This window comes from Acinonyx jubatus, chromosome B2 (assembly GCF_027475565.1).
Source record: "Acinonyx jubatus isolate Ajub_Pintada_27869175 chromosome B2, VMU_Ajub_asm_v1.0, whole genome shotgun sequence".
Classification (NCBI taxonomy): Eukaryota; Metazoa; Chordata; class Mammalia; order Carnivora; family Felidae; genus Acinonyx; species Acinonyx jubatus.
This window is the reverse complement of record NC_069385.1, coordinates 51922928-51950746: the sequence shown is the minus strand read 5'-3', so window position 1 is coordinate 51950746 and position 27819 is coordinate 51922928. Positions and strand designations below refer to the sequence as shown.

The 27819-nt window shown below is 44.8% G+C and overlaps 1 protein-coding gene across 5 annotated transcripts; it reads right to left on the bottom strand.

Annotated features, from left to right (window-relative positions):
* Positions 1 to 144: 144 nt before the first annotated feature.
* On the bottom strand, positions 145 to 27451 carry DDO (D-aspartate oxidase). 5 transcript variants are annotated; one of them, XM_027057100.2, is made up of 6 exons: positions 27255 to 27451; positions 23208 to 23291; positions 21359 to 21371; positions 17743 to 17851; positions 13185 to 13361; positions 145 to 1616 (listed from the first exon to the last, which is right to left on the bottom strand). In XM_027057100.2, exons 1-6 carry the CDS (start codon positions 27369 to 27371, stop codon positions 1046 to 1048), a joined length of 1071 nt encoding a protein of 356 aa, XP_026912901.1. In that variant the 5' UTR covers positions 27372 to 27451; the 3' UTR covers positions 145 to 1045. The 5 variants fall into 5 exon arrangements, with proteins under 5 accessions (XP_026912901.1, XP_053078354.1, XP_014920846.3 ...); XM_053222379.1 differs by lacking the exon at positions 23208 to 23291 and adding an exon at positions 19311 to 19401 and having other exon boundaries at positions 21196 to 21371; positions 27255 to 27396; XM_015065360.3 differs by having other exon boundaries at positions 21196 to 21371; positions 27255 to 27300.
* Positions 27452 to 27819: the final 368 nt, after the last annotated feature.

Sequence of the window (27819 nt, the reverse complement as noted above, 5' to 3'; positions counted from 1 at the left end):
AAAATTAAAATTAAAGTTCTGTACAATTCTCCAAAGCTTCCTTACCTCAGTGAGGAGCTCCTCCTTTACCATTCACTAAAGCCAAAACCCTCCTGACCGTCCACAATACACGTGAACAGATTAAAGCCTCTGAGCAGGCCAGAGTCAAGAAATCAGGCTAGATTGATTTGTATCAGCAATTCCCAAATTCATCTGATCATGACACATGTCCCCTCCTCCCCAGTAGTTTTTGTTTTTTTTTTTTAACAACCTGCGGAAAACTCTGGATATATTTCATTCAGAACGATTGTTCCATCCTAATCAGCTAATTAGCTCTCTGGCTGCACCTGCTATTCAATCTTCAAAAACGCTTAGGCAAAGTCAACCACACAACAAGCTAGCGCTCCATCATTTGTGGTAATGGAGAGTACGACCCTTAGGTGACTGACCCCAGGCAGCCGTTGGGTTGATGCCATGTCCATAGGTAACTTGATCCCTGTCTTCTAAGCATCATGACCAGCTGAGGGGTGGAAGAGGCTGCCTCGGGTACTGGCAGGAATCATGCTTTGTCTGCCATTAAATGGAATAAGCCTGTGCCACACGATCACTGTGTGTTTTATTTAGAGGGATTATAATGCTCACTTGAGTGCAACCTACAAACACCATGGGCGGCTTTGCAACAGTGAGTTAGGTGTTTTCCGTACATTGTCTCTTCCTGGGGATTTATTAGCCCCCAAAACTTCAACATCCCTACAGCTTCCAGCATCCATGAAAATTAGCACAGATCTTTGAACGCCAGGTCTGAGAGAAATCTTATTCTGTAACAAGTGTTTTTAACAAAAATAGAACTTTATGCTCTATGTCATTAGCACTAGACTTGAGTCTAGTTCTACAGATGAGTACCAGTCTCAGGCTACTGATTCATATTGCATCATTTCTAATTTTGAAAACAAAGATAGACCTCATTAACTTTTCATGCGGTGGAAAAGTTATTGGAATCCATTCTGGTGCTTAAATTGTGTTTCGATCCATAGTGTCTGGGCCATTTGCCGTCATGTCATGTCACCTACAGGTTTGACTTGGGAGTGGGGGTCCTGGGGGCTTGGACACACTCACTCACCAGCCTGGCTGCCTCCAGAGCAGTGCCCCAGTGCACGGAGATGCCCCCGCTCCCGTGGCCGTAGTGGTGGACCACGGGCAGCCTCCGGCCGTCCTGGGCGAGGAACTCTGTCTGCAGCCGCACACCTGCAGGCCTGAAGGGCCTTAAGCCTACCTTCTCCCTTATGTCGCAGGCTCCCTGGAGGGAGGGCTCAAGAGCACAACACCGGGAAAAAATACCTCTGCTAATTTCTGCATCTGGGGACAGATTCCAGTCTCCTTGTTGCCTAGTTCCACCCAGGATTACATTGGATGTGCCGGGATAAATATATGTCAGCCCACTCCCATCTCGGATAAAATGCTTCACCCAGGGAGCCCGAACGTTGAGCACTTGGCCCCGCATGGGGAACATCTCCGAGTCTTGTGCAAGCTGTCTGCTTCCAAGGCCTGAGCAGTTGACCACGACGTCGAAGGATGGATGAAGCTCCCACAGGTCTCCTATTCGTCGGGTGAGTATCAGGACCCCACTGCCTTTTAACCTTGGAAGAAAGAGAGAGACCATCAGGGAAGCTTTAGCAGCTTCCTGTGCTGCCCCTCACAGGAAATGATGCACAAGATCATGAGCACATCCAGGGCCCAAACAGGCCAAATTCCAGCCATCAACTACCTCGCATCCCAAACTGGGGATTCCTAAACTCCAACCTAAATAAAAACCTGTTTCAGAAATTCAAAACAAATGTCTTGTCCTTTTTATGTTTTATAAAGTTCCTATGTCATACTAGATGCTAAATAAATGCTAATTTAATCAGTCGTTTAAATCCCTGAGCATATCTTTTTTGTGTCATATTTAGTGCCTAAATCTGTAGCCTTAGACATTTTGTGTCATACTGTTAACTCTTGCATGTTCCTTTGTAACTCTGGTCTCCCTAACTAGCTGTTTGGGACAGCAGTCACTCTTTTATGTCTACCACAGGGATGATAGCATGAGAGGAACGCAAAATATTTGCAGCTCACGGATTGACAGTTATGGTTAATAATGTTATTTTGGACCAAGTATATTGATAATAAAAATAAATGCTTATCTAGGCCCTGTAAATCTTTTTTTTTTAAATTGTGGTAAAATACACATAACATAAAACTCGCTCCGTTGACCATTTTTAGTAGTATAGTTCAATGGCATTAGTTTTAATATATTCACCTATGAATTTTGTGGTGACACTAACATATTGCCGTGTGTTTACATTCTTTAAAATAGTGAATATGAAGAAAAGTCTTTTTTTTTATGTTTATTTTTGAGGGAGAGAGAGAGAGAGAGAGACAGGGAGCACAAGCAGGGGAGGGGCAGAGAGAAAGGGAGACACTCAATCTGAAGCAGGCTCCAGACTAAGAGCTGTCAGCACAGAGCCCGATGCGGGGCTTGAACCCACGAACTATGAGATCATGACCTGAGCTGAAGTTGGTGTTCAAGCAGCTGAGCCACCCCAAGAAAAGTCCCTTAAAAAGAGTTTAGGAGGGCTCTATCCTTTACCAATCATAAGACCTTGGTCAAGTTCTTTAACTTCTGTGGACTTTTAATCTTCCATCCATAATTTGGAGACAACAATACTGACTTCATAGGGTCCTTGTGAAAATGAAATGAGATAGCATTTGGAAAAAGCCTGCTGCAGCCCATAATGCACTGCGGTTCCTCAGTAATCTTTTCTAATGGGGGGGGAAGGCTGTAGTTGCTATGCTCCTATAAAATGCAAGAGCCAGTAGCTCACATAGGGGTATGCCTATTTTCCACACTCATCTATCACTGGCATCCAATGGTTTAACAGCTTGTAAGAAGGACATTTGGACCTCGAAAAAATGTTTTACATTGGTTATTATTTGAACACTATCTTGGCTTTGCTTTTAACAGATTGGAGATTCCCCGTATTGAAAGTTGAACATGATGTTCTGTGTTCCAACTCTTCTAGTTAGAACTCAGAATTATTCTCCTAATTCATAGAAATAAAGGAATTTTACCAGCCTTGGGGCATGACTGAACTGAACTTGTTTCTTCAACTATCACCTAGGGATAAGAATGCTGAGACCACAGGGTTTTTATAAAAATTCTGTAAGAATTCAATACATTCAGGGGTGCCTGGGTGGCTCGGTCGGTTGAGCATCCAACTCTTGATTTTGGCTCAGATCATGATCTCATGATTTGTGAATTCAAGCCCTACATTGGTCTCCATGTTGGCAGCGTGGAGCCTGCTTGGGAATCTCTCTCTTTCACTCTCTCTGCCCCTCCCCTGCTCATTCTCTCTCTCTCTCTCCCTCTCTCTCTCTCCCTCTCTCTCTCTCTCAATAAATAAAACTTAAAAAAAAAGAATTCAACACATGCAGATATCTTTCTTTTCCTTTTCAAGGGGCCCCTGCTGGTCACTACTGATGAAAGTCCACTTTCTACTTCTGAAATGATCATAGCAGCCGGGCTGTGGGAAGGCCCTGGAAGGCTTGCTGTGCTGTGTACCTCACAGGTCTGCACCCCAGGAGGGAACTTATGGAATGTGCCAGAACCTGGCATCCTTGTACTGCTGCAATATAACCATGTGGCGATGCCCAGTCATTATTGTGTACCCCACGGGCAATGTATCAAGGGGCACCGGGGTGTAGGAGGAAATCTTACATGGAAGCTGGACGTTAAACCAAGCACTTCTACAACCATATGAGGTAGTTATTCTGGAGATTTTGAATGACATGGTCGGGGATATCAACTTGATGACGTTCCCTGTAGGGCTTCCTGAAACTGAACAAGACCTCATTCTAGATTGGGAGAATGCCTTGTCCCAACCTCCCAAGAGGAAATGGGGGATGGGGGACTCAAGAAATTGTGCTCACTAAATAGCCCCAGACCAATGTCTTCTGGTCATCACGCTAAAACCCAAGAGTGCCCATTTTCACCAAGCCTAAAAGTCAGCTTGTCCAACAAACCTGGGGGATGGTTGTCTTTGGAGCCCTTCCTTAACTCTCTGGGTGTGTCAGCAAGAGGGAATTTGAGTAGGTGTGGCCCTGAGAGGGATGGGGGTTCCACTAAGTGCTTCTTCACACACACACACACACACACACACTCCACATCCCAGGAGCAAAGGGGAGTCCTCTCACCCTCTCCCTTCTCTTGGGACTAGAGGCATTCCTGCACCCCACCTCCCATTGCCTGCTGCAGCCTAAGCCATATAAGAGAGAAATCCTGGGCAGCACGAAATAGGGAAGTGGGGGTTCAGTGTGGAGACCCACTGGGGGAAATGGGGTACACATGGGCTCTAGAACGAGGGATGGGGCTGGTTTGACAGCAGGATTGGGCAGCAGGGCTGCAGGGAGTGGGAGGGCAGGGCAGGATGTGGGGTGCAGCCCAACAGGGACAGAACGAGGGGTGCAGCAGCGCCAAGATACTGCCCTGGAACCCATGCATACCTGGAATTCACCCGCTGACACACCCTAAATTTGGGGGGAAAACCTAATGAGTAGAAACTGGGGGAAAACACTCTTTTTGTCATTTAAAATTTCTAAGCGCTTGCCAAAGGTAGACATTTTAACACTCCTTTGGTAACATTTTAATAGCTTGTACATTTATTCTGGGAATATTATCCAAATAGGTCTATGGATTACACAAATACAAAGTAAAAACCCTCTTCTAAGGGTCCAAGATGACTTTGGGGTGAGAGGGTCCACAATTTCTGCATGAAAGCCAGGATACTTCTCTGCAAGCCAGACTGCTTTTGGAAAATCGGTCCCCACCAAGGAGGGAGGAGGGAAGAGGGGATGACTCAGTGTCTGTTCCCCAGCTGGTTCCTCAGACTGGCTGGAACATCTTCACCAACGCGCAAGAGCCCGAGCCTGAGGACCAGAGCCTGGGGGCGCTGATTTTGAGGAGAACTGGTGAGGGTTGAGCCTGAGCAGGACTGCCATGCAGTGGAACCCCAGGGTCAGAGCTGGAAAAAAGACAATTCTCCACATGGCTGCTATAGTTCAAAGTTCATTGGAATGAGGAAAAGAGCATTGAGTTTTTGCATCACTGATGTGAGGATGCCTTGGAGTGGAGAGAAAGAGTGAAGAGCTAGGAAGACATTGCTAAAGATGTGGAGAGATGCAGGGAGGCTGGGAGAGGATGGTGGCCAAGAACATGGTGGGGGGCTGGCTTTGAGAAGCATTTGGTTATGTATTATGTATGAATTATTAGATGCAGTCAATTAAAAAAAATTAATCCTTGGGGCACCTGGGTGGTTCAATCAGTTGAGCATCTGACTGTTGATTTCAGCTCAGGTCATGATCCCAGGGGCATGGGATGGAGCCCCATGTCAGGCTCCTCGCTGGGCATAGAACCTGCTTAGAATTCTCTCTCTCTCTCTCTCTCTGTCTCTCTCTCTCTCCCTCTGCCCCTCTCCCACACTCACATGTTCTCTCTCAAATATAAAAATAAATAATAATAATAACAATAATAATAATAAAAGTAATCCTTGCTTCAAGACTGAATCATGACACCTTAATGACAATGATCAGAAAATTAACTATGTTCAATCTATTCAAAAATAAAATAAAAAGGAAACCTAATTTAAAATCTCATTTGGCCCCAATGTTTATAGCAGCACTTCCAACAATAGCCAAATCATGGAAAGAGCCCAAATGTCCATCAACTGATGAATGAATAAAGATGTGGTTTATATATACAATGGAATACTACTTGGCAATAAGAAAGAATAAAATCCTGCCGTTTGCAGCAACATAGATGGAACTGGAGAGTATTATGCTAAGTGAAATAAGTCAGTCAGAGAAAGACAGGTATCATGTTTTCACTCATATGTGGAACTTGAAAAACTTAACAGAAGACATTGGGGGAAAGAGAGGGGAAAAATAGTTTCAAACAGAGAGGGAGGCAAGCCCTCTTGGCAAGCCCATAAAAATACAGACAACAAATTGAGGGTTGATGGGGTGGGCGGTGAGGGGAGGGAAAAATGAGTGATGGGCATTGAGGAGGGCACTTGTTGGGATGAGCACCAGGTGTTGTATGTAAGCGATGAATCATGGGAATCTACTCCCAAAACCAAGAGCACACCGTATACACTGTATGTTAGCTAACTTGACGATAAATTATATTTTTTAAAAAAGAAAAGAAAATCTCATTTGGCAAATAGAACTATGCACACAGATTCACAGAAAAAGTCTACTCTTCTTCATAGTGATACTTGATGTAGCTATACCTAAAATAGCTTACAAGAGTTAGATTTTAAATGTACATATATATGCTTACATATATATGCATATTTTGCATGTGATAGGAATGTAAACAATTTGTACTCAGAAGGTCAATGGCGATGTTTTCAAAATATATCCACAAATTCTTTGAACCCTTCAAGGCTGAAGCCTAATGCCCCTCTCTTTGAATGTGGGCTGAACCTAGTCACTTGCTTCTCATGAATATTTATATCCATAATATATATATTTGCAACATATGATCCTGGATTTTCTTTTGCTGCAATGTATATTATTGGGACAATTGGCAAAATCCAAATAAGGTCTGTAGATTTCAGAAATGTACCCATGTTGAAGGAAAAATAAAATAAAATAAAAACAGAGAGGGAGGCAAACCATAAGAGACTCTTAACTATAGAGAACAAACTGAGAGTTGCTCAGTAGGGGGATGGGCTAAATGGGTAATGGGTATTAAGAAGGGTACTTGTGATGAGTGATAGGTATTACATATAAGTGATGAATCACTAAATTCTATTCCTGAAACAAAGAGAAAAGAAATGAGAAGAAAAGAAAAGAAATATACCTGTGTTAAGATAATGCCCTCATTCTGATGAGTTGACTTTAGTGATATAAGAGACTGACCATGAGTTTAAGAAATACATATTCAGTATTTGGGGTAAAGGGGCATCACATCTGCAGCTTACTCTCAAATGGTTCAGGGAAAAAGTATATATTTAGAGGAAAAAGGATAAAGCAAATATGTTAAGTATAAGATTTGGGAATCTGAGTGAAGAATACATGGCATTTCTTGTATTTTTATATATAGTCTGATTTTGACCTAACAACATGATCTCCCCTGATGACCACATTCCTCACTCATTTCCTTGCAATGCCTATTCCAATAAAACCAAGTGCATTCTATTCCCCACTTCTCGGAATAGCTATCCTCACTTTGACCACTCCACAAACTTGTATTAATGGCTCTAAGTTCCGTTCAGGAGTAGAGCAGCCTCTGGTCCCTTTGGGGAAGGGGGTGTGGATGAGGCTCAGTATTTCTGTGGGCAGGGTGGTCCTGGAGGGGAGCAGCTGTGTACCCTCAGTCAGACCAGCAGGTGAGGTTTTGGGGAACAAGTTCACCTGTGTAGCCACCTTGGGGCAGCTACTGAAGGCCCAGTGGAGGCTCCTAAGTCTAGCGCACAGCCTCCATCTATTTCTGGCTAACCTTATTGCCATCATCGGAAAAAATAAATACCAGCATTTTGCACCTTCCTGACTGGTACCCTCCCACTTTATCCTTGCATACCTGGGCAGAAAATGGGGTGCTCACATTCGACCTGTGTCCAGGACCATCATTTGCCCCCGGCTCCTCTGGTTAGAGCTGGCAGATGCCAGGAGGGGGGGCAGAAACAACTAGAGGCCTGGAGAAGGATGGCCGTGCTCCAGCAGCAAGGTGTGTGTTAGTCCTGGGGACGAGGGGGCTGCTGTGCACAGCAAGGCACCTTTGCAAGTTGGGCATTTATAAGACAGGGTTATCTGTCATGTTCCTGATGTACAATCCATATTTCTGTCCAACTGCAGGGAGAGCCACATGAGTTTCTTTCAGAGGCACTGCTGTGAATCAGGCCAAGTGGGAGAATGAAGCTAGGGAGATGGGAGACAGGGAAAGTAACAGCGAGGCCTCATTAGACCAGTGGGAAGGAAGTACAGAGAGAGAAGCTCAGTGTGGTGAGTGCTGTGGTCAGTGTGGGCCTTATCAAGACCAAAGGATAAAGCATGGCCTCCTGAGAAAGAAATGCACCCGAGTTACAGGGCCCCTGGCACTGAAATGAGGCACCCAGCTCTCTGGATGTTGTCAAAGACACGATGAGCCTGGTCTTGCTGGGATGATTTATTTAGGTAGAATGTCTGGCGAAGAGCAGTCTCAGTTGAATTATTGCCTCTATGATTCATTTCCTGGAAGGGGCAAGTAAAAAGCAGCAGAATATGACTCCACTGGCTGAGGATGTAAAACATGATCTGCATGGCTGATTAAACCTCTGAGGGGTTTTTATTCTTTTGTTTGTTCTGGATATTATTGGGCATTGTTTCTTTTTTTGAGAGTGAGATGATCCCTTCTGTTCTTTGAAAAAAAGCTGAAGATTTGATTTGTGGTTAAAAACATTTTTTTCCCTTTCCTGGAAATTTATATGATTTCAGAAGGATAGAGCTTAGGTTGGAGACATTTTTGTGTGGCTTACTGAGTAAAATGCCTGTTTTTGAGTCAGAACACTGTAGGCTGAACACTCACATTGTGTAGAAGGGGCGTAGGAGGCAATACAACAGACCCCGGGGGTGAGGAACAAGCAGGGATTGTGTGGCTTCCCAGCTGGCTTCACCCTGATGGAGAAGAGCAGGTGACAGCCCACAGAATGAACCCTGGGGGTCCCACCCCCTCACCACAATGCCGCCCTGCCTCCCACCTGGCTTGAAATCCTTGCCTGAAAGCCTTGCTTTAGGCGTAGAGGAGTCCCTGCCCCACAAAGCCTCACTCAGGAGAACAAGGGACATGTGGCTCTCTTCTTCCCCATGTTGGCCCTCTGGCCAGATGCCAGGCCCTGAGAGAAGAGAAGACAGCTAATTTCCACAGAGAGGAGACCCTGTGTGCTATCTGCGCAGGCCCTGCTTTGGGGGCCAGGAGGAAGAGGAAGGTTCAGGGGCACAGAAGCTGGGACGGGAGGGTTGGTGGGACAAAGGCGTGTATACAGTCTGTCTGAGGCACTCACGTCCCAGTCCACTGTCATGGTGGATGTGTATATCCAAGAAATGGACTGAAAAAGACCTCCCCAGGACAAGAGCAGCCCCTCAGGCCTCTTCTCCCTGACTGTCACCTAAAAACAGACAGGAAGCAACGTGCTCCAAGACACGAACCCCAGCTGACTGGTCATCAGGCCAATGGCATTGCTGTCAGGAGGTGGCTCCCACTGGCACAAAGTACCACTGACTCGGGGTTATTTTAAGTAGAGTAAAATGCTGACACCAGGCTTCCGACTAATGAGAAGGTAGCAGGATTTTTCCCAGGTCTTCATCCCACAGTTAGAGATTAGGCCTGAAAATAACATTATTATGGAAACGGGGGCCTGTTTTCCAGGTGATAACTTTAGAAACAGGCAGAACAAATCGTTCAGATAATATTTGTTTTCCTGTGAAAGTGGTTGAGGGTGGCCTGCAGAGCTAACACATTTATTCTCAGCCAGAGTGGAAGGGCGGCTGGGATGGTGGCCATGCTGGGGACTGGCCCTCACAGTCTTCCTGGGGATGCCCCTCCCCCACCCAGGGGGAAGCTTCCCACTGCTCAGGGCAGCCCCAGGCAAACTGCAAGACTTACGAAGACCCCTCAGAGAAGGAACACGTACACTGGGGGTGATGCTGGCTTCCCTGCCTCTGCCCCCTCCCACAGCAATACCACCTACTCAGGTGCCCTGGGCCCTCAGACTCCCTCTCTGCCCCATCATAACTCCCCATCTTCCAAGAACCTTATCTACTACTCATGAAAGCAATGTATGCTCTCTTCCAGGAAGAATTTCTGTTTCAGTTTTCTGTCTAGACTTTATAGCCAATGCTTCTTTGAAAAAACAGGAGAAACTACATGCACACACACACGTACACGCAAACATATACATATGATTACTGTAAGCTCAAGACTATTTCTAGGACTTAAAAATGATCCTGGCTAATCTGAGCTGTACGTTCCTTCCACTGGGCCACTTAGAGGACCCCACTCTGGCCCTTCTCCGGCTGTGCATGAGAAATGAGTATGTGGGGCCACCGGGAGCACCCGGCCAGAGTCCTCCTCCTTCACTTCCAGCCCATGAGCTGCGAACCCATCCCTCTGCCCCTCCCCTGCTTCTCTCTCTCAAAAAAAAATTATGTTAAGAAAAAAAAATTTTAAAAAAAAAAATTTTTTTTTTCAACGTTTATTTATTTTTGGGACAGAGAGAGACAGAGCATGAACGGGGGAGGGGCAGAGAGAGAGGGAGACACAGAATCAGAAACAGGCTCCAGGCTCTGAGCCATCAGCCCAGAGCCTGACGCGGGGCTCGAACTCACGGACCGCGAGATCGTGACCTGGCTGAAGTCGGACGCTTAACCGACTGCGCCACCCAGGCGCCCCGAAAAAATTTTTAAAGAAATTATCGCTTGGCAAACATTATAGTAATGATTGAGGCAAGAATCATGAATGTATGCTAAAACTAGTAGGAGCAGAATATTTACACAGCCTCAAGGTGTATCTTGACAAAGCATTTAGTAATTACAAAGAAAAAAGTTGTAACTTCACATTGGAGATAACTGGCAGGTTGGGTGATCAAAGTTAACATCACTGGAAGGGGACAAACCAACACCACGTGTCTCCTACTACGACGCACTAAGGATTCAACGTTCCTTCTACGGGGTTCCACCGGAATGTGTAACCTCAATTTGATCATGAGGAAACGTCAGACAAACCCCAACTGAGAGACATTCTCCAGAGCAATTGGTCTGTACTCTTCAAAGCTGTAAAGGTCATAAGAGACAAAGACAGACTACAGACTGGAGACATGACAACCAATGTGATGTGTGACTACGAATTGGATCATGGACCAGATATATCTGTATAAAGGACCTAATTGGGTCCTTTTTGGGCAACATATGAATAAGATCCATAGACTACAGTATCAGTATAAATATCTAGATTTTTATCATACCTCTCTATTTACGTAAAAGAGCATCCTTGTTCCTAGAAAATACACATGGTAATATTTAGAAATCATGGGGCATCATGTCTGCAATTTACTCTTAAATCGTTCTGGGGGGGGGAATACACACACACACACACACACATATGTATATACATATATATGAGACAGAGAGAGAGAAAATGATAAAGAAAATGTTAGGCATCTGCATAAAGCATTATAAGAGCTCATTCATCCACTTTCCTTGTCTCTATGTCCATCATCATGCCTGATCCCCAGCCATTTCCACACAGGGAAGCCAAGGGGAAGCCTTTGATAGTCTCTGTGATGGGGAACACTCTGCAGGATCCTCCCTTCCCTGATTCTGTCTGATCTTCCAAAGACCACAGGGATCCATCCAGGTTTTCTATAGACCTTCCTGAACATGGAGAAAAAAGTCCAAGATGAGGGAGCCAAACAATAGACTTGGGAGTAATAATGAAAGTTTAGCCTCAAATTATAAAACTATGTAATGACACCTTTTTATACCCAACATTTTGTACATGTTCTTCCATTTTTTATTGTAATCAAACAGAATTATGTACCATAATGAGAGTAAAGCTCTGCCCCTTATGGCAGCCTAATAATTCCCCTTATCTGAATTTAATTAAGATAAAGTACATGATACCTTTATCTTAAATCACTAGCATTAACACTTCCGCTTTCCTATTTCCAGTCGTTTTTATACTATAAGGACAAAAGTGAAAACTACACGGTATTGCCACTGAGGGAAAGACTGTGTTGCTGCTGAAACTTGAATGTTGACTGATGGGCAACTTCATCACGTGATAGCTCAAAATGCTCGGGTATCGGCTGATGTCTAGGTTCGAGGTTGACCTGCAACTGTGCTTTAGGGCCCAGTGAACAAAGCTTAAGAGTGTGGGTTTTATGAAAAACTGAAACTTACAAAAGGAGAATGTCCCATGTAAGTTGCTGATAGATAAAAATGAGAAGAGCACTCATAAGGCTATAAAAATGTATCATGATGCTCCTGACATGTGCCTAATAGATGCAGCCTCCCTTCTCTGTGCTCCCAATCCACCCTCAAAATTGGTACAACCCCATACCATGTGTGTTACTGTGATTGTTAATTAACGTATATAAACAAACACATGCATACACACACATACGCATACATACACCCCATGACTGCCATTAGACTGTGAATTCCTTAAGAAAAGGGATCATATTTTTATCCTTTTTTGACCAGCTTCTAACACAGTGCCAAGTTCAGACGTAGGTGTTCAACACAGAATTGTGGGATTAATGAATTGTCTGAATCAATTACCTTACAGCCCACATCTGGGACCAATCATCATGGCCACTGCTTGCCTCAAGTCACTCTTCCAATGTTTACACAATAGCTCACATTGCCCCTATTTATCTACCAAATACACACATTTGGGGACTGAAAGGGCCAATGTTTTACAACCCTCAATATGCTTACAATTTCCAGACTAAACTAAAGAGAGATTTATTGATATATCTCAAATAAAGATGCTCTTGATGCATTTCCTAACTAACTGGAATCAGAAAGTCCTGAAAACCAAGCCAAAATACAAGTTCAAGGTATTTTGGACTGGACTTGGTGAGGAAGCAATTACCTGAGTTAGATAAGCTAAGACCTCTCAGGTTTAGAGATCTTATTTATAACAAAGAAAATAACAAGGCCATTTTCTTAATCACCAATGAGAAAAAAATTCAAAAAACAATTTATAATACGCTTAAGATTCTCCATCCAAAGAACTGGAGCAAATCATGTAATTTTATAGCTGGAAGCATACTCCCCAAACTTCTCCAGTTTACAAATGAGGAAACTAAGACACTGTTTCAATAAAGTGGGTTTTACTGGTGGGCAGGGAACCAAATCATGCATGACGAAGAAGAATCACGCATCATGCACTAGAAGAAGAAGATGGGTGTGTTACTACCAGCGTGGTATGACTTACTCCTTTGGACACAGCACTGTCTTCAGATTGTTTGACAAAACCCTAGCCGTTGTGAGCAACAAGACACAATGCAAAAGAGCTCTGAGGAACCACAGGGAATTTTCCATCTATATTTTGTGAATAGCTATGCAATTATTTATGGCTATGCTATGAAGGATAAAGGAAGCAGCAAAGAGCCATTTCAACTGACCTCTTCTCCAACCATGGGAGGTAGGCAGGGCTTTCACATTTCAGAGTCGTGAAGGCGTGACCAAACACATGCTGGGGGAATTTCTTCAGCTCAGCCTTGGTCATCTTTCGAAACCCCAGAACCACATCAGCCCAGAATGGCACTTCTTCAGCAGGAATGCTCCGAAATATCTGCCAACTCAAATACATAAGTGGAAAAATTTCCTGAAATTTTGTGAAATAACACATTTCCGGTGAACCCCGCAAGACATTCTCTAAAGCATTTTTAAAACACACTTCCTATACCCATAAAAAGAAAAAGATCGGGGCGCCTGGGTGGCTCAGTCGGTTAAGCGTCCGACTTCGGCTCAGGTCATGATCTCGCAGTCCATGAGTTCAAGCCCCGCGTCAGGCTCTGTGCTGACTGCTCAGAGCCTGGAGCCTGTTTCGGATTCTGTGTTTCCCTCTCTCTCTGACCCTCCCCCATTCATGCTCTGTCTCTCTCTGTCTCAAAAATAAACGTTAAAAAAAAAAAAAAGAAAGAAAAAGATCTCTTCTTCCATTCCCTTGGGTTCAGATAATTCAGTAGCTAAATTTAAAATATTCAAGGGGGTCTGGGTGGCTCAGCATCCGACTCTTGCTTTCAGCTCAGGTCATGATCTCACAGGTTGTGAGTTTGAGCCCCGCGTCGGGCTCTACACTGACAGCATAGAGCCTGCTTGGGATTCTCTCTCTGCCCTTCCCACACTCATGCACTCCCTCTCTCTCTCAAAAATAAATAAGTGAACACTTTAAAATATTCACGATTGGTGGGGCACCTGGGTGGCTCAGTCGGTTGAGCGTCCGACTTTGGCTCAGGTCACGATTTCAAAGTCTGTGAGTTCGAGCCCCGCATCGGGCTCTGTACTGACAGCTCAGAGCCTGGAGCCTGCTTTGGATTCTGTGTCTCCCTCGCTCTCTGCCCCTCCCCCGTTCATGCTCTGTCTCTCTCTCTGCCAAAAATAAATAAACATTAAAAAAATATAAAAAATAAATAAAATGGTCACGATTGGGGAGAATAAGACATTTAAAAAGTTGTGTTTTAAAATTTTAATTTAAGGGGCGCCTGGGTGGCGCAGTTGGTTAAGCGAACGACTTCAGCCAGGTCACAATCTCGTGGTCCGTGAGTTCGAGCCCCGCGTCAGGCTCTGGGCTGATGGCTCGGAGCCTGGAGCCTGTTTCTGATTCTGTGTCTCCCTCTCTCTCTGCCCCTCCCCCGTTCATGCTCTGTCTCTCTCTGTCCCAAAAATAAATAAAAAACGTTGAAAAAAAATTTTAAATTTTAATTTAATTGTTTTTTTTCCTAAAAATCTGTTGCTCAGATTTTCTTTATTTACTCATGACTATGCATTTTTGATGAGAGGTTTTTGTGTTTCGTATAACATTTTACATAAATTGTAAGCATCCATCAAAAGTTTAAAGGTTGGCCTCAATTCTGAACAAAACATCTAAATTACAGTGAGCAATGGTGGGTGTACAGGAGGCGGAAGTGTGAATTACAAGGTCAGTTGCGAATTATGAGTTAAGTGTGAATTTTCCGTTAAGATGTGGGTCATCACCTCACACTGTTGGTAAGAAAAACTGGGTTGTCAGGAGGAACCCCATTACTGTTAGGCCACCAGCATGGCTGGAATGGGTGAGGCTGGAATGATATTGGTTGTTAACAAGCCCGAATAGTGCTGCCGATAGCTGCTGGGCATATGTTTGGATTTGTAAGTATTGGGTTGTTTTCATCAATCGGAGTAAGTGTTATAAATCATGGCTGCTCTAAAAGAGCAAGGAAAATCACCTGAATGGTGTATGTGGTTGCTAATGATGTGGTCATTAACACACCAGAATTCATATACCTCTAAGTAATTCATTCAAAGCAGTCCCCGGCAAAAGTATAAATGTTTGCTGTGGGGCTCCATGCGGGCCTTCTCACTGTCTCATTCCGTACACTCTCCCTGGGCTAGATTTCCCCTTCCATATCTTCACCATCACCTATAGACCAAACAGGGGGCTCCACCTCCAGCCCTCCTCTCTCTCTCCTGAGCTCCCGAACCAGACCCAGACCTACAGTGACTTTCTCTCTCCCCACAAGCCCACATGCCATCAACCACCAAGTCTCAAGCCCTATCAGCTTTCCTCTCAGGCTTCTCTCAAGTCCGTCTCCTCTCTGTCCCCACTGCCAACACCTAATCTATTGCACCACCATCTCTCTCTCTCTCCACACACCTGTTCTCCCCACTATAGGCATATTTTTGACATGTAAACATGATCAGTTACTTCAATGTGTAAAATCCCTCAATGGCTTCCCATCAATCTGAATGATCTCCAGTATCTCCAACACACCACAGTCACCCTCGACTCACGTCTATGCCTATGCTGCTCTCTCTACCTGGAATGGTTTGCCTCCTGTGTTCCTGGCCCTGTCTCTGTCCCCTTCACTTCTATAATGTCACCACGTTAACCTACACTCATCCGGATGGTCTCTGCTGAAATGTCACTTTGCTCCAGGTTGCTTCTCATAACTCCTCCGAGCAAGTTTATTCTCCAAACATATTCTTCCATAGTACCCTGTACGCTTCCCTTGGTAACTCGTGTCTTTTTGCAGCTAGTTACGTTTAGGACATTCCTTACAGACCATAAGCTATATGAGAACAGGTCCGTGTCTTCTTTTCTTAAAAATTCACTAAGCATACATTTATTAAGCATTTACTATATGCCAAACAGTATGTGCTAAATTGCTCGTTACTATATCACCAATATCTAAGAGAGTACCCGATACAGGTGAATGCTGAATAAATTGTTTTGAAGAAATGTATAGACGAACAGATGAATAAGGCCCTTGTCTTCATTTGACTGATTCAAATTGTCTTTTTGGAAGCAAATGGGAGAAAAATCATTCATGTGAGTGCAATAAATAACTCTCTTTTAGGCTAGCTTAAAGTATATTCTTTTTCATATCCTTAATGGTGGCAAAATCTTAGTCTTGAAAGGACATTTGAATTTTAGACACATCTGCCTTCAAAAATTACTTAGAGACAACGTTTGTGAATTAATTGGTTTTGAGCAAAAATGAAGTGTGGCCATAAATCAATAAGGACAATTTTTCTCTGTGACTCATCGGCTGGATCTGGGGACAGTTATAGTATCAATTCATCCTCAGAAGATGGAGAAGTAAAAGTTGCTACTTTGGGTACAGACTGGGGGAAATTAGTGATGTCAACACCATTAATGACGGTGAGGGAGGGCAAGAAGAGGAAAAGGATAGAAACCTGCCTGCTGCAGGTGTGTTTCCTACCAGAAATGTAAGCAGACAGCCTGATCACAAAGGAGGAGCGAGGACAGGTTTTTTTTATACAGTACAAAGGGTGCAGTGGTTGTGAGAACTTAGTAAAAAGCAAACACCCTCTGCTCTTCAGAAAGGTATAGGGCATTACTGTGTTAGCACATGGGGTAACACAGATGACATACGTGTTATGTCATAAACTAAAAGTGATAGAAGGGTTAGTAATCTTTTTTTAAGAAGATAAAGAAAGAGGGGCACCTGGGTTGTTAAGCGTCCAACTCTTGATTTCGGCTCAGGTCATGATTTCATGGTTCGTGAGATCAAGCCCTGCCTTGGGCTCTGCACTGACAGCACAGAGCCTGCTTGAGGTTCTCTCTCTCCCTCTCTCTCTGCCACTCCCCCGTTTATGCTCTTTCTCTCTCAAAAATAAATATTTTTGAAAAGAAGATAAAGAAAGATATTATCATATTCTAAGTGCTGGTTTGTGCCAGAAATGTCAAATAGGATTTTTAAATCTTTCATTTAATTATGCATGTCCCCTGAAATCACATATTAAGAATCAAATAGAAGTGCCTTAACCATTTCAGAAATATAGTTCCTAAATGGCACCTCAAAGGTCACTTTAGTGACCTACAACATTTACTTTTCGGGGATGTCTCATTCTTCAATATCACACCTGTTGGCTTTCCATCAGCCACATCATCCCCATGCTCAGTGTTTACCTGCTGCATGTTTTTTTAGCTGTATTTGCAAATCACTGCAAAATCTTTGACGAAACTCACACTAGTATTGGTGATGAGAAACTGTGATGGTTGTTTAAAAGTCGAATGCTATATATACTGATGTGTAATATACAATCACTATACTAATAACTTGTCTTTCTTGAGTTCTTTGGAGTAAAGCTGAAAATGTTTTCCAAAATCCTCCTGCATTGAATTCAGCACTCTGCTCACGGCAGTACCCAACAATATTTTATGTTGAATTTTTTTTAAACGTTTATTTATTTTTGAGACAGAGAGAGACAGAGCATGAACGGGGGAGGGGCAGAGAGAGAGGGAGACACAGAATCTGAAACAGGCTCCAGGCTCTGAGCAGTCAGCACGGAGCCCGACGCGGGGCTCGAACTCACAGACCGCGAGATCACGACCTGAGCCGAAGTCAGCCGCTTAACCGACTGAGCCACCCAGGCACCCCAATCTTATGTTGAATTTTAAAGTCTGTTAAGATCATTCCGAATTCTAAAATAACTTCAGATATCCTCTCTTACCCAGATACCAGATGAACACCAGCATCTTTAGCTTCTGCAGAATTGGCGATTGCAAACAGGTGATCAAAGGTCTCTCGAAACCACTGCTTCAGCGTGGGAATGGGTGTGTCTGTTAAGGGGGGGGGGGGGGACAAAGCAGAACAGAAAGGAAGTGGTGATGATAACTATGCTTCAATCTCCTTCCCAGAAGCCGGGAGAAAATAAAGAGGCAGAGAGGAACATTTAGATAAGGTACCACATTATAGTGGAGAATCTATCAGCAACCCGAGTTTTGAATGCTGACACATGCTGTTGACTCCTGTTCAGGTAAAGATTAATCATCAGAGGGTAAAATGGCCGATCAGGACAAAATCTGACATATGAGCCATCTGGAAGGTAGTCTTTGGCATTAGATATATTCCAGACCTTGACAGGTTCATAACCAATCTGAGCAGAAGTGAATTCATGGCTGAGGTATCCAGCTGGCCACACAGTTGAGATGATAGGAGAAAGAACCCAGAACTTCTCTCATGGGTCCTGAAAACATGGTGGGTGATAAGGGAAGATCTGTGGGGCCCAGGTCAACCAGAACAGAGAATAACTGAACATCAAGAGAAAGCCCAGATTGCTCACCCTCTGATACAAGGAGACAAGGTCTGCATTGTGGAGCCGAGCTCCTCAGGAAGGACTCCCTGCAGTCCCATTCAAGGCTGCCATTATGTCCATCCCCTTCCACTCTGTGGAATCATGCAATAGCATAGAGTAGCATTCCCCGGGTCACTAGAGCATGCAGGGACCACACGAGGCACCACCTTTCTGGCAGAGTCCTGTGGATCGGCGCTCCTGTCACCCAGGCATCCCTGCCAGAGCACAAGAGGCTGGACCCACATCCAGCTTCTGGAAGGGTGCAGACTTATCGGAGAGGAAATAAGGGTCAGGGTTGAAAGAAGGGTCATGGTTCAAGCCCCAAAATAATAGTGTCCAGTGTAGGCACAGAAAACAAGCATAATCTGGACAGGCAGACAAATCCAAATGGGGTGAAGAATTTGGCCATCCAATCCCTATGGAAGGGTCATGAGGGAGAATCCAGGGTCAAGCGAGGGACTGGGGAATGAAAATCCCAAGGGGCTGCTATGGGGGGAGCCAGAGAGGAGGTGAAGGAACTGAGGCAGAGAGGACACTGGATAAGCTCTGCTTGGAGAGATGTCCCCAGAGTTCACAGTAGAGATGAAAAGGCCCCTGGAGACATCCTGCTCCCCCAGACCAAGTGCCCAAGTCAATGAGGGCATTTCAATAGCAGGGTTTTGTAACAATTCACTTGTTAAAGTGCCAATAAATATTTCTTTAATAGTGGATCTGTGCTGTCATCTTTAAACACGTGCCCATGTGAACTCAACACTGTATTCCAAAATTGAAGACTGGGCCACTGGTTTAGAAATAAGGAAGAAATAATGAGCTGCAAAATGAGCTAAATTAGACCTCACAATGGATTATACCCCAACAATCTAAGCCAGTGTATGGGGCTGTATTGAAACGCGTCCCCTTGTTGCCATTTCAGACTTTGAAACAAAATATTGGCTGCGACTCACATGTTGTAGGAGTCATCCCAAAAGAATGGACAGTTCCAATTCAGCAGTGGATAGAGCCAGCAAACCTGGTGATCTAATCCATGTTCAAGTGCTGGTAAAAGAAAGCTGTAGCTGGAGTAGCGGTAATAATAGCAATTGCTGATACAGCTCTTACTATGTCCCAGGCACTGTGCTAAATGCTTTACATGTATAAATATATTTAATCGTCGCAGCAACCCTATCGGATAGGTATGGTCCCCATACGGTACTGATATTTATGAGCACAGAAGATACCACTGTTATCACTGAGGCTGGTCTGAAACAAGCCCAAAGAGAAGACTAAAGTCCTTATCTGGAAGCACCAGAGAGTAACACTCTCTGATCCAGGGGCCCCAACCACCTAGCCGAAGGATGAGCTCGGGCCTCAATGGCCTGGAGGAACTCTTAGACGAGCCTCCTTCTTTGAAGACGATTCCATGACTATCATGCAGCCTTCTGACCACTCACCCAGGCCTGATGCAAGCAAAGGGGTTCCTGGACAATGGACAAAAGAACTCTGGTCACCAGAAAGGTGCCCAGGAAGTGTGAACTAGCATTCTGCAAACACGCCAGGTTCCTGTGCTTAATCCTGTGCATGTGTAACTTTGATGAAAAAAAAAAAAAAAAGCTAAAATTAAAGGGGAATAAAAGCATGGGAATGAGGAAGTGGAGACAGTGAGTATAAACCTCATTGGCTGCAAAGTGATTTGGGTTTTTATTTAATGCTGTTTCCCTCCTCTATTCTATTCTATTCTATTCTATTTCAAGAGAAGAATACAGCTGGAAAGGATGTGTGACCATGTTTTAAAAACTAAATGCAGGGGCATGTGGGTGGCTCAGTAGGTTGACCATCCCACTTTGCCTCAGGTCATGATCTCATGCTTCGAGAGTTGGAGCCTTGCATCCAGCTCACAGAGCCCGCTGCAGATCCTCTGTCCCCCTCTCTGCCCCTCCCGCTTGCGCGCTCTCTCTCTCCATCCCAAAATTAAATAAACATTAAAAAAAAAATCAATGCATCTTTAGGCCCAAATACATACTGACTGATTGTTTGTCTACCAGCTGAGAAGTGTGGATAATTTTAGTCCCGTTACAAGTAATTTCTGACCTTGTGGTCATTACTGGTATCAGTGGAAAGACTTAGAGTTACCAGTTGTGGTAGTCATGAGAGCGGTTCACCAAATCCTTCTGACTGTCTGCCTTCTGGGAGCCTTATAGGATTGCACTTCTTGGCCACCTTCTGAGGGGTGGGAGCATGTGACTCGTGCTGGCCAATGACCGGCCATCAGAAGTAATGAAAGTTGCATCCTGGCCAGAGCCAGCCGAGGTGAGACCTCCCCAGAGCTGCTTTCCCCTCAGGCACAGGTACTGATGACATCCAAGACAGTGGCTGTCCCATCACGTATGATGAGCAGAGCCCTTGCTGATGCTCAGTTGACATGCGGTCCCAGCAAGAATCGAACCTTTGCTTTTTAGGCTGCTAGGATTTGGAGGTTGTGTTTGCCTTACAGCATAATTGAGCATTTCCTAACAGATGAACCAGTACGATGTTAAAAGTGAACACTAAGGGGACGCCTGGGTGGCTCAGTTGGTTAAGCGTCTGGCTCAGGTCCTGATCTCACGGTTTGTGAGTTCGAGCCCCATGTCGGGCTCTGTGCTGACAGCTTGGAGCCTGCTTTGGATCCTGTGTCTCTGGCTGTCTCTGCCCCTCCCCCGTTAGTGCTCTGTCTCTCTCAAAAATAAATAAACATTTAAAAAGATTTTTTTTTCTAAAAAGTGAACATTAAGTTACATGCATATCCAACTGTCTCTGTCAACAGAATTCTGACTGAGGAATCATATCTGACAGAGGAGCTAAAATCCCTCTTACTTGGATAAACATGAGGTATAAGCATTCCGGCTGCCACGTCACTTGTGGTATCAGGACTGAACTTGTCCGAAATGACAGTAATGGAGCATCGGGGCACCAGTTTCGAAACGCACATGGCAGTAGAGAGCCCCACCACGCCTGCCCCCACAACCGCAATCCGTACCGGGTCCATGGACCTGTGAGGAGAAAAAGTGTGAGCCATAAACCTTGTTTAAGGGTCATTGCATCCGGTACAAAGTCCGGCCCTGAGGATTCTCTTCCTAGGTCCGCCGCCTCTCAAAATAACGCCTTTCCTGTCAGCATTTCTCATGGGACCAAGAGAACTCCCCATAAGCCCTGTTTCTGCTAAATGTTGGGCTATGGGCAACAAGGTCTCGATGGAGTGTTAGACATTAGCCCAAAACCAGCCTGGAGTTGCCTTTAGAGCACACGACAGGTAAATAGGTTTGGTTTGGGGGGAAATTGCTACTCATTCCAGCCCCTTCCTAAACCACTTTTCCTTTGGGCACAGCCTAGGAAGGCAGACAAGAACAGAAGAGATGCCGTCTCTGCTCCCAGAAGCTTCCTGAGGAACAGCCGCTGAGAAACCTGACCCATGGGCAAATTCAGAACTCAGCTCTTACCATTTACAAACTGGATTTTAGTTATAACAACAAGACAAAAAGTTTGAATGACTGAACCCCACGTCCCCTCTCCTGCCCCCACTCTAACTGGAAACCAACCCTCCTCTCCCCTTCCTTGACTCTGTCAGTTTTCCCCACTCCATGCCCCCACCCCATGCCCTACCCCTCGCCCCTCCACTCCTGTGCCTGAAACCCACCCTCTGAAAGCAGACTTCCCAAATAAGGAAACTGGATTCCTTCGCAGACTCAGGTGCTGATTCTGTAAACTGGGGGGCAACCCAGGGGCTCCTAATTCCCTCATCTGTAAAGCAGGCCATGTGAATTCTTTATTAACTCGTTTGGGTTGGAAATAAGAAGGACCCACTCAGGTTGTCTCACAAAGCTGGCTCCTTCTGAGGGTTGGAATGGAAATGCAGGAGGCAGATATCCAGAAGCCTGAGACTGGCACCCAGCGTGGGAACTAGGGGGTTGGTGAGGGCCCAACACCCTCTCTCCTCCTCACCGGTGAGCAGTGGGAGCCCACCGAGCCTTGCTCTGCTGTCAGCTTTCCTGACCCCTGTTGCTTTCCTGCTTGTCTTTCCATTTCTGTTCCCACTCTCCAAGGCTCTCTGTAGGTCTCAGGTCTCCAGAGAGAGAAAAAAAATGCAATTATTCCAGTTGGTCATAATCATCCTTACCAAAGTTCTAGCACCGGATCAGCTCATTGGGCTAAGCCAGCCTGTAAATGCGCTCTTGGCACAGTTGTCCTTTCCCATCCAATCAGCAATAGACGGGGCATCTTGGCACAGGGCAACCAATAGCCTGTGGTTCAGATCATGGCCACCTGCCCATAAAATTCACCCTTCCCCAGGAGCGGGTGGGGCATTTCTGCTGTGAGCAGGGCAAACATGGCGGGGCTCGGCTTCCAGCTCTGAAGGTCTCTGGCTCTAGGATAATTTAAAGTCATTCCAATGAGGTTTAATGTGTGTTATTTTTATTTCTCAAGCAATCTATGCATTTCTTTGGCCATTAATTTGCTTGCTCCCCAGTGGGCTGGCTAACTGAGAAGGCAAGGAGGAGACCAGTGGAGGGGGGCAAGCTGGAAGAGCATAGTCCCACACACGTCCCCTGGAGGTAGGAGGCACTCAGCTGTCCCTTGGTGGCTTTCCTACTTCACAGGCTCCCCTGCCTACCAACTTTCTCAAAATAGCTGTAATAAATTGAGAGGGGAAAGTAATCTGTGGCTGAGAATAACCAGCTGCCAGGGAGGAGAAAAGTGAGCCAGCAAGGTGGGTACATCCTAGCCCAATGACCTATGAATCACTGTCACCTGATCCCGTTAAGACAGTCCCAAACTCCCAGAGTACGCACAGAATGACCCCTGAGCTGCAAGCACAAGGATTCAAGTACCTGAGTCTGGAAAAGCAGTCTTGGAACCCACAGAAGGCTCTGGCACCAACACTTGTTTTCCCAGTGAGTGGTTGGTCTAGTGCCCTGAGAGACAGAGGGAAAGTAAAACTGCTTCCCATTGGGGAATTTATTAAGGACATTCTCTCTAAACTCACTCTCCATTGGCCCATACCCCCCTGTCTCTGGAACTTATTTCCCTGGAGAAAGGAGGGATTAACTTCGTTTTGTAAGCTTCGTGGAGCCGTGTGGAGCTGTGGCTCTGCCGAGCCCCTGGGAGCCGGTACACCCTCAGCAGCTCTTCTCTTCCTAGTTTACAAACCCTCCATCTTGCCAACAGTCTGGGATTTCTCCAGCTGATTTACAGGCACAGGAAATAACAGTTGAATTCCTCCAATTTCCAACAAGTTCTGGCCAGAAGCAACACTGGTTTCCTCATTTGGCTCTTCTGGGTCAGCAGGTGGGGGGAGGAATGGGGGTTGCGTGAGGGCAGAATAATGTTGTTGATCACTAAGAAGATGACCTGACTGCAGTTGGGAAAATTATTCAGGAGACAATTGAGGATAAAAACCAAATGATTCTTTAACCAGCATATTCAAATATTTGCTGATTGTCCACCGTGTGGTCAACAAGTTGTCGATGGGGAAGCAGTCTGATGAATCAAAATAATAAATAATATTGTAACTAATATGTAGTTAGCATTAACCATGTGCTACATGCATATATGACACCATATAACACAACCACCCTCTGAAGTGGTGAGGTACTATTATTATCCCCATTCTTTAGATAGGTAAATTGAGTCTCCAAGAGAATAAGGAAGAGTCCAAGGTCTCCTAAGCAGCAAAGCCCAGTCTGAGTGTCAGACTCCAAGGCTCAAGGTCTTAACCAAAGCACACACTATGGCATCAAGAGACCTGTCTGTTTTACCTTGAGTAAGTCACTTAACTTCTGAGTTTTCAGTTTCCCCTTTTGAAAATCGGGGGTGAACTAATTTCTCTTACAAGTTGTGGTGAGCATCTGCTGAGTTGAAATATGCAAAACTATCTGTGAGGTGGTATATATATATTTTATTGAGCACCTACTATAAAATCATCCAACATTTATGGAGCACCTGCCCTGTCCAAAGCATGCTGCCGGGACTATCAGAGATTTAAGGATTTCTGGAATGATGTTTTCTCCCTCAAGAAAGGAAAGAAGGCAGAATAGACAGTGCTCTAATATGTAGCACAAAGTGTAGGTGTTGTGGGGGTTCAGAGAGAAGGGAGCTTGGTGGACCCACGTAGCCAGTCCAGGAGAGAGGATGGGAAATGAGGAAGGTTCCAAAGAATCAGTGGGATGTGGATGGACAAGGAGGAGGAGGGAGAGACATATTGGGAGGGAGGAGAGTGTGAGTAAAGCCACAGAGGCAGGAAGCTTCAAGAATGCTGAAGAAACAAGGTGTGGCTCCATGGGGAGGTTTGGGTGAGAGCGGAGTGTGGAATCTGGCCAGGATGAAGGACAGCGTTTGAAAAGTAATGGGAACCATGGAAGATACCTGAGAGGGCTCCTTCTCCCCACCTGGGTCAGGACTCTACTTTCCTATGAAAGCAAGAAGAGGAAACATTCAGAAACGAAACCAAGAACGCAAGCTACGTGCGTCAACAGCTAATAGGTCTTTTAGTGTTTGCTTTACAGACTTGTAGCAATGTGACTCAAAAAAGGGGTCATTTGGAAAACTGATTTAGGCATCACTGAGGGTGGGAGTTGAAAAGGGGCAGTGGGGACCATCTAGGGGGGTCTTGTGTTATCATTTTACAGGCAAGCGGCTGAGGGCCAAAAAGTTGAAGTGATCCCCCTGAGAATGCAGGTGAGCTCAGCATCACATTCCTCCTCAACAATTTTTTGGAGACATTTTACTGTGGGCTCTGGAGGTCCACAGAGCCGCCCTTATGCAGCATGTTGGAGGCCTCCCTGGCCACCCAGCCCCTCCTGCTCTGCTTCCATGGGTGTCAATGGCTTATGATGTGCTGGCCTTGCTGGTATGTTAGTCTGCCAGTAAATGGAGAGCTTCAAACCAACAGAACTTGAATCTTTTTGAAGGCTGTTAAAGAAGCAAGGCTTGTGGGGGCCAGGGATTCAGTCACATAGGCCACAGGTTGGGGCAGGGAAATGGGGGAGGAGTGAGTTCAGGGTGACGTAACTCTCTGATACACAGGCTAGCCCTGACTTGAGATACAGAAGTAGGGCAAACTCTGTAATGGAACCCTTTCTTCTTTGTAAAATAATCTGACTTTCAAGACTTACTATTGGAACATCCATGAAAATCTCCTGATGGACATTAGAAAGACATTAAAGATAACCCAAGTAGGTGAGCCTAGGGAGAGACAGGGAATAAATGAGAAAAATGAATTTACTTAGGGAACTAGCAGTTGTCAGTAAATACTGGTGCAATGTGGACTTTAGAGATAGAGTGAGTAGCTGTTACAGACTTCTGGCAAATTCAGATAATTCATCTCTGTTGGGGAAGGTTACCAATGGGCTTTGGCTTTCCTGGTCAGTTTAAACGATCTTAAATAAGAAAAGATTCCTCTTCACCATCTGCAAGAATTTATTAAGTACTCCCTTGGATGTGTCATATTATAGAATGAACCCTTTGTGTTTAGCATGTTGTCAGTAAATATTTGACAGGTGTGAGAGAAAAGAACAGAACTGATCAAGCCCCTCATTCAGGGTATACATTCAGGGTATACATTCAGAGTATATTTTGAAGTTCAATATGGACTTCCCTAACAACACAACAGTTGGGAAGAGGGTCAGATTTTGTGAGATCTGAAGTTTGTACAGTTTTAAAAGCCCCCTTTAAGAAAAAAATATACAGAATCATAACAGAAAAAGTGCCTGTGGTCACTTTGATATCATGTGACAGAGGCGAAATGTGACAGAAGGGAAATAGAGTGGTAAGAGCCAGCGTTCTTAACTGATTACAGTGACTATATCTTCCTTTTGCAAAATTTACAAGAGTTTACAAAAACTTATGACCAACGAGCCCATTATTAAGGCCTCTCACAAGAGCCTGGGCAAGGGTGGGACTCGAACCCGAAGTTCATGCTTTGTTGGCTTGCTTCACGGGAGGTCTTCCCTGCAGCTATCATGGGCCAAGACTAATCACCAGAACAATGTGAATAGCAGGGTCCTCAAGAGAGAAACAACGTATGTTGGAGGGCACAACCAACTCAGGACAGTGACAGCATGCTGTAGTATTGACAGAATGGGCCCCACATGCCCACTGACGAAGACCAAGACTGGACAGGACACCTGCCACACTCTCCTTGACCGAGTGTTGGAATGGTACACGGAGCAGGGAGAAATAATGTTGTACAGCATCAGAGCTGTGCAGGGTGATAGATGCAGATATAGTGTTTCATCATCAGGTTGATGCATAGACCTCAGTTAAACAGAACTGATAACGAGGTCATCTGCCTGAAGTTCACCTACTTGTGTACGGGTTGTTCTCTGAGCTTTCCAGCGCCATGGTAAAGTACTCCTTGAAATACTTACAGGTGGAGACACATCTGATGTGCTATGACAAGGGTCCAACTGTTAAAGATCTATATCACTATTTTGCAAGGATAAAATCAGAAGACTGTGCATGTTAAGAAATGCTGGAGGAACAAAGCATGTTTGGCTTCCTGTATGACTAATATTTTTAATTGTCATGATGAAAAGCTCAATTTTTCTCCCAATAAAGTTTTCATCTCCCACTGATTTAAAACCACTTTTTATCAAGGTTGTTGGCTATAACAACAACATACAAAAACCAACCACCTCCCTTAATGCCAGCAAGAAGCAATAGAAAATATATTAGAAACTCAGCACTTCCAGTAATAAATGTATATCCCCAGGACTAAGTATAACAAGCTATGTGCATGATTTGTGGAGAAAATTATACTTCATTGACAGACATTAAAATAACCCAACTAAATGAAGACATTACCCATGATAATGGATATTAGAGTCAATACCAGAAACAAGGTAAATTTTCTAAATTAATCTAAAAATTCAACTCACGTTGAAACCATGCCAGGCAGTTTCAGTTGCATCAGTGGGAGTGTGGGCTCCTTTGTTTCTTGTCAGCAACAGAAATGTGATTTCTGGATGAGCACTGGAAGCAGAGAGTATAGGCATGGGGACTTCTAGCCCAGTGAGGGCAGTGGCTTCCCAGTCCCTGGGTAACTTCTTCCATTTTGTTCCATCAGTCCTTCCCACACTTTGGTAACTTATTCCCTGTATTAAATTCTATGCTTGAAATAGCTCAGAGGGTTTCTGTTTTGGACAGAACGCTTCTGGACACTTATAAACACAGAGACACATACATGGGTGTTAGAGACCAAATGTTGGTGAGGTTCGAGGAGGTAAAAACAGTGGGGGCTCTCCTGAGGGGATCAGTGCCCTTTTGAGACACCAGAGAGCTCGCTTGCTCTCTTTCTGTCTCTCTCGCTCGCTTGTTCTCTCTGTGCATAGGCACAAAGAAGAGGTCATGTGAGCACATGGGGAGACCCTGGCTTGCCCACAAGCCAAGAGAAGAGGCCTTAAAATGAAAGTTACCTTGCAGGCATCTTGATCCCGAACTTCC